Source organism: Cinclus cinclus, chromosome Z, assembly GCF_963662255.1.
Source record: "Cinclus cinclus chromosome Z, bCinCin1.1, whole genome shotgun sequence".
Lineage (NCBI taxonomy): Eukaryota > Metazoa > Chordata > Aves > Passeriformes > Cinclidae > Cinclus > Cinclus cinclus.
The window spans coordinates 3,052,181-3,063,024 of record NC_085084.1 but is presented as its reverse complement, the minus strand read 5'-3'; the positions used below and the strand labels follow the sequence as shown (position 1 = coordinate 3,063,024).

Below are 10,844 nucleotides of genomic sequence, written 5' to 3'. Positions count from 1 at the left end.
TGCCCTGGAATGCTGCAAAAAGGGTTTCTGCAGATTTGTTTTTAGCCCAACTTGCCTCAGCAATGGCCTCGAAACACTTAGATCAGGTACTGGCTGAGTAAACAAACCAATGCCACATCCATTGCAATCAGTGACATGCTGACAGCAATTGATTTTCTCTTACTGGCACAAGGACATGGTTGTGAAGAATTTGAAGGATGGTGTTGTATGAACCTGTTTGACCACTCCAAATCCATCCACGAAAGCATACAAAACGTGAAAGATTTAACGTCTGAAATCAAAAGAGATGATGGGTTATGGTTAGATGATTTATTTGAGGGATGGAGCTTTGCACCTTGATTAAGGGAGCTTTGCAAGATACGTTTATATGTATTGATTGCTGTGGTGTTGATATCAGTAGCAGTGCCTTGTACACTTTGGTGTGTGTGACAGATGATGGACAAAACCATCAAGGAAGCTTTTGTCATCCAAGAGAGAGATGTAGAAAATGACATCACAGAGAATTCTCAAAATCTTACAGAAAAATCACAGGCTCTCATGCAGGTGTCTGCTGATCCTAAATAGTGCACACAAATGTAGACATAGACAAAGGCTTTGATTCAAGGCCTTGAAACATATGAGACTTAACAAATCAAGAAGTAGCACTCACTACCAGATTTCACTTATATCCTTGTAATCAATTAGATCTTTTGCAGTGTTAGAACTGCTGTAATTTAAAATAATGACGTTTAAAGCAAACAAAAAAGGCGCCTGAAGTAAAAGAAAATATTTTAAGTAATTAAAGACTTTAAAGTTTATTAATATAACTTTGTGTAAAAAGCTTGCAATGCTGTTTTGTTAGAAGAAAATGTGATGTAGTAGAACTATGTAACACAAAGTAATTAATAACTGACAAAGTTATTAAGAGGATTTATTTGTAGTTGTACTGAGAAGGGGGAATTGTGGGAAACCTCCAGTGGTACTGGTGAAGATCAGGACAGTAATTTTCAACAGTATTTAGCTGTAAGTGAACCACAGTGTGTTTGTTGTGCAGAGGACTGCTCTTAAGAGGCAAAGAAGGAAAAAATTTAAAACCTATTTTTGCAATGATGCTGGATTTAAAAACATCATCAACCCATCTGATGTATTTGCAAAGTGCATTGTCACTCTCAGGTATAAAGTTTTGAGCCTTTAAAACAGGCATTTATAACCCAGATCCTGTAATACTTGTTTTACTAATGTCTCTACAAAGATAACATCTTGGCTAAATGGCTCTCCAGCTGCTGAAAGGAAAGAATCATACCCTGGGTTGCAGTGGAACATGTGAGGAAAGGAATAAAGTGGTTTGTTAACAAAATAATGACAAGAAATAGAGAGCCTTATATCTGCATATTGAAAGCAACCCTGATTAATTTTTCTGCTTAATTGTTAAGGGAAAGACAAAACCAACCCCCAAACAAACAAAACCTCAAATAAAAACCAAATTAAAAGTAATTGGATATTTACAAAGAAAAAAATAATAAAGCTGTTGTGATTGTGGTGTGGCTTAGTTACCAGAAATACATTTCCTCCCCCCACCTAAAGCTTTTTGTCACATTCTTACTCTGTAGCATTTCCCACCTGCTCTGACTTCTGCTAGAAGAGCCCAACAGCAGTTTTAATCACCAGATCTGTTTTGGAACAGCACTGAACATGAGAAGCAGGAGGAAAAACCAGCACTTGAGTGCAACATTCATACCTGCAGGCAGGTTTTGCAGGTGGTGGCAGCCCAAGAAGGGCTCAGAGCCAAGCGATCCATGGTACAGGAGAGATTCCTGCTACATTCCAGTTGTCGGCCTCTCTACACGCCTTCTGATCTTACTGACAGCAAAACACAGCTTTGAAAAGTTATGCATAATATTCTTACATTAAAACTTAAAATACAATTGTTTCTACCTGCATAACTTGCATAAACACAACTTTTCTTCAATCACAAAAATAGGTGGACTCAGTTCTAATAAGGAAAGGTCATCTCTGAAGACTTGCTGTTCATCAGCAAGTTTATCTCACAGATACAGCTGACCAAAAATCCATTTTTATATTTCTTTTCCCCTGCTAACAATGAAAAGTATTTATGTATTTTAGGAAAATTAACATCCTGACTTGCACTGTAATGAACATGTAAATTTTCTTCAGTGACACACTACTGCAAACCAATCTATGACCATGCACATTCCCAGAAGCACCTCCAATGATCATCATTTATCTAACAAACTAAGGATCTTTAACAGGATCAAGAACAGAGCAAGTAATTCCCCAAGAATAAAGGATGTAAGGTTTTAATTCACAAAACAGAGACAATAATAATCAATTGGGAAACCTTTTATTCAGGCAACAAGGTACAAGTAAAACCTATTATACCAAGCAGATTTTTTGCCACAAAAGTCAGCCAGTGAGAAAAGTAGCAGAATTAAGGAAAGCTGTAAGGAATACCAGTTTTCTCCAAACTTGTTTCCAATTTGTGTTAAGTTACAGCCAAACTAGCAACTAGAAAACCCTCACTGATCTGCCAATACCCAGTGCAAAGCAGTTTCAGTTAATAAAAGTCATTCCCCAACACTCAAAGAGCATGTTAGAATCATGCATCACTCTCACCTACCTGGTATGCTTGCACAGGAGCACTACTACCAGCCTACATAAAAAAGAGCATAATTTCATTATTAACTCCTTGCAGGCAAAAGCCACAGGCTGTGGAGCCATCATCAAGGACTTCAGACACTGGTGAAGTGCTGCTCTGCGAGTTACATGTTACCTTCCCTTGGTTTCCTGTCTCTTACAACAGCTACAGCATGCACTTAGTAGGGACTGTCATGTGAGAGTTTAGGAAGGAAGACCCCCTTGCTTTCCAGGTTATCAAGAAATGTCTACATCTTCTCCTTCCTTGTGTGTCTGAGGCCCTGGGTCAACTTTGCACACAATATTTTACAGTGAACAGTGCAGCACCTGAAGTCTGCACTAGAATTCTCACAAGCACATTTGTGGTGCTAGTGACATATAAAATGTGGTTTACTGATCCTTGTGCCAGAATAAGGTTGATAAACTATTGTTGATAAACACACTGGTATCAGAAAGCACAAGCAGTAGTATCCCCTTGGAATAAAATTACCTGGCATTCCTATGGAGAAGAAGAGGGTTACAGCCTGTGAGCCATCCCAGGAGTCTACCCTGACGTCCTTCCCCTTTTAAACTATATTTTTATTGTTTCCTTTTTTCACTTCTTTGGAGTGACTTTAGTCATATGTGTGAAGCATGTACAGGTTTGATTTCATTAAAGAATACATGTCCTACAAGGTGTGTACATGAAAAGTGTCTTACCTGGAAAGTTCTTTAAGAATATGCACTACTGGACAAAAGAATAATCCAAAAAAGGAAAAGAACTAGTTCTGGTGGAAGCAAAATTGTTGTGGATAAAAGCTCACTGACCAGAAAGCACAGAACAGCCTACAAACATTCCAGAAGGCACCAACAGTCTGCATCCAATGGAATCAATCAGCAAAACTCTAGAGGTCTTTAAAAGCCTCTGGACCCAATCCTGAATAATCTCCTTAGGCAGGGAGGTTGGACTAGATTCTGTGATCCCCAGCCTCACAAACTCCGATTCTGTGAAAATTAATAGCAAGCCCAAATCCCTTCTCACAGTTCCTGTTACATAATTTTCCTGTGGCCTTTCAAGCTCTGTTGTTATGATTTGCTCTCATGCACACAGCTGGATGTGAAAAGCTGAAAGAGGGAGGAAGATACAGCAAAATGCAGCGAGCAACTTATTTTAGGCATCTCCTTGGTGTTTGTATTACCCTGTACAGTCCCGTGTGGTTTCTGGACACTGAGACCTTTATTCACTGTGCAAATTAATAAACTCCTTCCTTAGTTTTCTCCCTTGTGGAGTTATCCCCAGCAGTCCTATGAAAGGATGACTATTTCACACCTGGTATTCAGCAGGAGTCACTGGTTCTAGGTCTTTTACAAGGTCATGGGTCTCACAGGCTGTTTTTAACATTACTACTCCTGCAGCTGCACCACTAAGTATGGGGATCTCCAAACAGCACAGGAAGTATTTGGCTTAAGCAGCAAATTACTTAACAAGGTTTCTCATAATGTTTAAAGAAGACCCTCTGTACCCTGAACCAAAATGGTTCCAGTGGTTCATGTAGTGGAACAGCTGATAAAGCTTCAGGCGTTTTTCAAACCCTGCAGCTTTGGGAATTTTACTGTGATAAGCAGAATAAAAAGAACTGCTGAAACCACCAAACATCCCAGCTATTGCAAGCTCATACTCTGAATGGCCATAGAAAGAAGCTGGATCAAAGATAATTGGACCAGAATCATCCTCAGCTACATTTCCTCCCCAGAGATCCCCATGCAGGAGAGCAGGAACGATTTCCACATCACAGAATAAACTGGGTATCTTCAGCTGCAGGGAGAGAAAAGCAAGACATGTAAATTACTACAGCCATTCACCTCAAAATGTAGACGTTTATCTGCATACTTCAAGCATCTTAAAACCCATCATTTAAAACACCATAGGACCTGGTCAACAGATGCTGAGTACATCCAGAAGACTTTTTTTTTTTTTTAATAAAAGGCAGAATAGTCATCTAAATCTTTTTTAGCAAGAAAATAAAAGCCTTGAAACTCAAGATATTGACCAGCGTTAGTAACAACAACCACCAACACTTCGTAATTAGAAAGCTCAAGGATGTCTCACTAAATTTCCAGAAAGTAGGACCCAAAGAGCCAACAGTACAGTCACGTAATCAGGTGCAAACAGTGAATGAAAAGACAACATGTGCAGGACAGAACTGCTTATGTACATTTCTCATCATGAACGTGTTAGAGGGAATGAGAGCATGAACCCCTACTGTATTTCCCAAACAGTAAGGCAAGGTTGGAATTCACTCTGGAATGTTAGCATAGGGTAGTGTGGCAAATGCCATTAGAATATGGGCAGTTTAATCCCTGAAAACTGGAGTCTCCTACCAACAGAACCTGGTGCAAACCAACAAACAGGAACTTTGTTTTAAGGAAATAAAATGTAAGTATACCCAGCTTGCCCAGTAATGAGAACTGAGGGAATTGCTCCTACCTGCAGCTGTGCCCAAAGTTCTCTTGCTTCCCTGTCACCTGATTTCTTTTCAACCATGTCCATCTGGGGTTGGATCCTTTGTCTGGTGAAGAAACTCACCCAGTCACTCTGCCAGTCGTTCACCTGAAAGAACAGCACTGCAGATGTCAGTTCTACACCACACAAAAGGCAGATTTTCTTCTTTTTTCAAATAAGTCTTTTGAGGACCACACAGTCTTTGTGCTGGTACCATCCAGGACAGTAAGTGCTACCATCATTTAGTCAAATGTTATCTTAGAACACTAAATTTGGGGAATAATTTTCTCTCAGTGACTAAAGTCCAAGAAATTGAAGAGCTATCAGTGTCCAAAGCAGTTATAAGTGCTGTCCAAAGCACGCACTTCCTTAGCAGGTTGAAATATGTTTTTTTATTTTCATGGATCCACAAAAATTCATTTATTTCCATTATGATAATTTGACCCTCTGTGTCACTGAAGGGAAAACAAGATAAATTTAAAATTCTATCAGTCTGATGAAGTACAACCTACCTGTGGAAGATATCCACAGCAGGTAACTGTATGAAAGCCAAACTGATCCACAAACTGAACTTCTGTTTCCCCTTGACCTTTACCTTTCAAACCAAAGACAAAAATTCAACAACAGTGACAAAATACTGAGCATCCATGACACAAATGAACCTTTAAAACTGCTGCAACTGAGCATAAAGAAATTGCACTTTAATGTTCTTTTTATGGTTATAATCTTGTTGTCTTTTAAATTTAAAGTTTGAAGTCAAGCAGCTGTATTCCACTATTCAAAATTGTATTTTGAGGTTCTTTATCTCCTCTGATACCATGTCCTTGTAGAAACTTTGGGTTGAGCTCCCAAGGGTCCAAAACTGAGTATGTGTTTTGCTTACACAGACCTAAACAGAACAAATAAAAGCAGAAAGAATCCCGGCCTAGGCTGTTTCATCCAAAACTATTCTCTTCAGGGGAATATGAACTTGTCCTGAAGCAGCAAAAGTAATTTTAACTGCTTTGTAGATTATTATCAACTGGGTGAAATGTGCAAACAGCTGTGTACTGTACCAACTGTGCTCCCTTCTTTCTTCAGCTTCTGTCCAAGTTTCTGATTATGAAGGTGAAGATCAGCCAGCTGACTTCCGAGCAGTGCTGAATGTCTAAGAAACAAAAAGTAATCTGAGTACCATTGACACACGAACAGAGCTACGTCTTGATATTCCAGGAGTTACCTGAACTGATTTATCAAGTAAGTAAAAGCAATTCTACACCAATAACAAAATAATTTTTCAGTGTATTGCAGTTATAAAGACCTTGACTTCCTATCAAGACTGCATATTAACACAAAATGTACTGACTTGGCTGTTTCTGACACCACTAAAAGTGGGAGTGAACAGCAAGTATAAATTTACTAACAATGAGAAACTATCAACTAATTTCTGTGTGATATCACTTCTGTAAGGACTTTCAGTAAGATATGTGTAAGAAATCATGCATGACATGTTACGCCTTTTTTTTATTATTATTATTTAACTCTGTTAAACTGTGTTTGGGAAATAGAACCAAACAAGGCTGATCCTTTTCTTTATACTGTTGCTTCCAGGTGCTTTTCTCTAATATGCCTTGTAGTCTTGTAGTAATTACAAACAGATATTACAACCAGGTGCCTCCCCTGTTAACAAAGTTACATGCCTTTTACTGCCTTTCACCCTTCTCAACCTTCCCTGTTCTCAAGGCACTATAGTTTAAGGCAAAGTTATTTCTTCAATTTGTTCCTGTTAACACAGGAAATCTGCATGCGAAAGGTACCATTTTTGAGCTCAAAACAGCAATATCTTTCTCTTGGGACTCACTGAGGGCTCTTCATGAACTAGAAACTCTGCCAACAAGTAGGATGGGGGGACAAGACTTTAAACTGGCTGCAGAAGTTGTGAGAGAGAGAGAGAGATGAGGAGCTGGTCATAATCACCTCCCTAATGGAATCTGACAGATTAATTCATCATATTAAGTGCTAGTCAGAGAGAAAAGTCAAAAGTTTGAAACTATTAAAATGAAGGCAATACCTGAAAATACTGAAATCAAGATTAACTGATTTGGGGAAATGCCTTTGTACATTCATGCCAAGCATTAGAGCACTGGTTCTTATATGGAGAGGAAGTACACAAAATAGGTGATCAAGCTGGTCATTTTCCTTTCTGTGAAAAGAAACCTTACTATAAAAATCAGTAATTACCTAAGCAAACAAACCCAAACCTAACCAAAACCCAGACCTGCTTTGGGATGTATGATCAATCTGCTGGGTGAGGCATTAAGAAGTATTTTATACAGCTCTCTGCTGTGTGATTTCCCATATTGTCTTCACTTGGTTTAGAAAAAAATTAAACAAGTTTCCCCAATGAAAACAAATTATTTCATCATCATAACAGCCAAAATTTCTGGAGAAAGGAGGCAACGATAACACTGTTTTACCTGTTTAAGCCCCTCATTTCCAAATGTTCCATCACAAACGCAGTACTGCCCCCAGGCAGGTCTATAACTTGGATGGGTTTAGGCACTTTTATCGTCTGTGTTTTCAGGATGGCTTCCAGACTTGCCATTTCTCCCTCAAACATTCTTCTGGCCTGCCAGATATTAAGTGAAAGCGTTAGAGTCTATGAGCATCAGTCATAGGTAAACAAAGCACTTGCACAAAATCAATTGATTTTGCAAATACTTACGTAGAAAGGTTGGAGGAAATGTTTATCCATACACAAGATACAGACAGAACCATATCAACAGACTTGACAGTAGCAGTTTTACAGTTACAGTAATTTCACTTCACAAAATGAGTAAAAATTACTTAGGTTCTAGAATTCTCTGTAATTTAGAAAGTCTGTTTGCAACTGCAGGACTGTAAACTGCTTTTAGATAAAGCATGAAGTCCTTCAGCTGTGGCCCATCAGACTTGTGTTCTTGTGCTTTCACCAGAATGGTTTCCATGGTGTTTTCTTTTACCTCATGGGGGAAGGGCCTGGGTGGGAATCAAATACCTGGACAACCCAAGCCACCACCAACTGCATTTGCTTGGAAGAATTCTGAATTTGGGACCTATTTCTGCACGTGTTACCCACACCAAGGAAAATCCACTCTCCCCAGTTCCTCCCCTGGAATCAGTGACACTCATCACATGAAGAAATGCTTCTCTACAAGAGCCAGGCAGGAGTTGAAGAAAGAGTATGTGGGGAATTTAACGCATCTGGTAAGAGCAAAAGCAGGGAAGTAGAATGAATAAAACAGAAACAGAATACTAGCCCAATGATCCATGCAACACACTCAGAGGACAATTTGCAGCAGACATCAACTAAAAATTCCAAAGCCTAGCGGCAATCACAGAATAGTTTGGGATGGAAGGGACCCCAAAGCCCATCCAGTGCCATGGCAGGGACACCTTCCACTGTCCCAGGGTGCTCCCAGCCCCAATGTCCAACCTGGCCTTGGGCACTGCCAGGGATCCAGGGACAGCCACAGCTGCTCTGGACATCCTGTGCCAGGGCCTCACCTCAAGAGTCAGGAATTTCTTCCTAGTATCTGATCTGAACCTACTGTCTTTTAGTTTGAAGCCATTCCCCCTTTCCCTGTCACTCAGGACCTTGTAAAGTCTCTTCCCATCTTTCCTCTGGGCTCCCTTCAGGCTCTGGAAGGTGCAATTATGTCTCTGCAGAGCCTTTTCTTTTGCAGGCTGAACAATCCCAGCTCGCCCAGCCTTTCCTCGTAGTGCTCCATCCCTCTGACCACTTCTGGGAGACACCTCTGGCTGTCCTTTTACTGAGTTACCAAGGCATGAGTTAGCTGTGCCCATAGGAAATCAGGAAATACTGTGTCTCTGTCTAAAACATCACACTTGACTAAAGCCAGCTGCTCAGAGTAAGAATTGCTGGTGCACAGCAGCAGCTACTCACACAGCACAGCATTTACAGCACTTCAACAAAATCTGCTGTAATCACCACTGAGGATCCACACACAGGCAAAACCATACATAATGAAACTGCTGAATAGAAAACCTATCCAGATCTTTTTTTCCCCTCCAAGCCTGATCTTGCAGCTAGTTGGATTGTATAGCTAAATACAGAATTAACAAAGGCCTGAGGAAGGGCTACACCAATTCAAACTCTCTTCTGTAAAGCAGGATAACATTCCTGCATTATCCCATGTTATCACCGCCATTCAGCTCCTCAGCTTGATCAGAAATTGTTAAGAAATTTGGAATAGATACAGTGTCATGAATACTTTCAAACACCTTGCTATCAAAGGCGAATACAAGTTTTGACTCATGTTCTGCCACTGAAGGTATTCATGTGACAAACACAAGTATGGAGTATCTTTAAAATGCCACCCGATCTCCCCTTTTGCAACGGATAATGAAGAAGTTGCATTGTACTTATTTCTACCAAACACAGCTATCTACTTTTGACAGTACATTCCAGGTATTAAAACGACAAACAGAAAAGCTTGACCAATTGTGAAAAAGATATCACTCATTCAGAGAAGCTCTTTTTTGTGTGCAGGGAATCAAAGGTTTAATTATAACCACAGAAGGTGCACACTCCCTCAGCAGAGAACTTTACAGCTGCTGGGCTGCCTTAGCCAGTGTCACAGCACTTGCAGACACCACACTGTTACACCCTCCAGGGATGGGGACTCCACCACCTCCCTGGGCAGCCCCTTTCAACGCTTAACAACCTTTTCCCGCAAGAAATTCCTGCTGCTGTCCACCCTGAGCTCCCCCGGCCCAGCCCGAGGCCGTTCCCTCTGCTCCTGTCCCTGTTCCCTGGAGCAGATCCCAAATCCCCCCGGCTGTCCCCTCCTGTCAGGGAGTTGTGCAGAGCCACAGGATCCCCCCTGCTCCCCCTTTTCTCCAGGCTGAGCCCCTTTCCCAGCTCCCTCAGTCCCTCCTGGGGCTCCAGCCCCTTCCCCAGCCCCGTTCCCTTCCCTGGACACTCCAGCCCCTCCATTCCTGTCCTGAGGGGCCCAGAAGTGGACACAGCACTTGAGGTGCGGTCTCAGCAGGGCCAGCACAGGGACAGTCCCTGCCCTGCTCCTGCTGCCACACCAGGCCCGGAACGCTGCTTCCCATGGCAGCGCCTGCCCAGCCCCGGCACCCCCGATCCCTACCCCGCCATACCTCCGACCGAGAGTTGCTCTTCACGAACACCCGGCCGCGGTCCGTGTCATAGCTCTGGCCCTGGCTGATGCAGCCGCCCCCCGTGTGCCCGGTCGGCCGCAGCACCTCAGTGCCGAGCGCTCGCTTCAGCGCCTCCTCCATGGCGGCCACTGCGGGGCGGGGACGGCCGGGAAGAGACGGGGCGGGGACGGGATGGAACCGGGCGGGCAACGGAGAGAAGGGACGGGCCGAGAAGGGGCGGGACCGGGCGAGCAAAGGGCGGCTGGGACGGCTGAAGGGGATGGGGCGGCTGAGGGGGCTGAGGCGGCTGAGGGGGATGGGGCGGCTGAGGGGGCTGAGGGGGATGGGGCGGCTGAGGGGGCTGAGGCGGCTGAGGGGGCTGAGGGGGATGGGGCGGCTGAGGGGGATGGGGCGGCTGAGGGGGCTGAGGGGGCTGAGGCGGCTGAGGGGGCTGAGGGGGATGGGGCGGCTGAGGGGGCTGAGGTACCCGGGCGCTGATGTTGATTCTCTCGTTCCTCGTATTCCAGTTCTCTCATGTGTTCAGTTTTGTTATCTTAATCATCGAACCAATTACAAAATC

At 42.7% G+C, this 10,844-nt stretch overlaps 1 protein-coding gene across 1 annotated transcript; it reads right to left on the bottom strand.

The window, feature by feature from the left end:
- Positions 1 to 2,325: 2,325 nt before the first annotated feature.
- Positions 2,326 to 10,405, bottom strand: LOC134056263 (ketosamine-3-kinase-like). Its single transcript, XM_062512934.1, has 6 exons — positions 10,265 to 10,405; positions 7,573 to 7,724; positions 6,172 to 6,263; positions 5,629 to 5,711; positions 5,102 to 5,224; positions 2,326 to 4,429 (listed from the first exon to the last, which is right to left on the bottom strand). The coding sequence occupies exons 1-6, from the start codon at positions 10,403 to 10,405 to the stop codon at positions 4,091 to 4,093; spliced, it is 930 nt and encodes a 309-aa protein (XP_062368918.1). The 3' UTR covers positions 2,326 to 4,090.
- Positions 10,406 to 10,844: the final 439 nt, after the last annotated feature.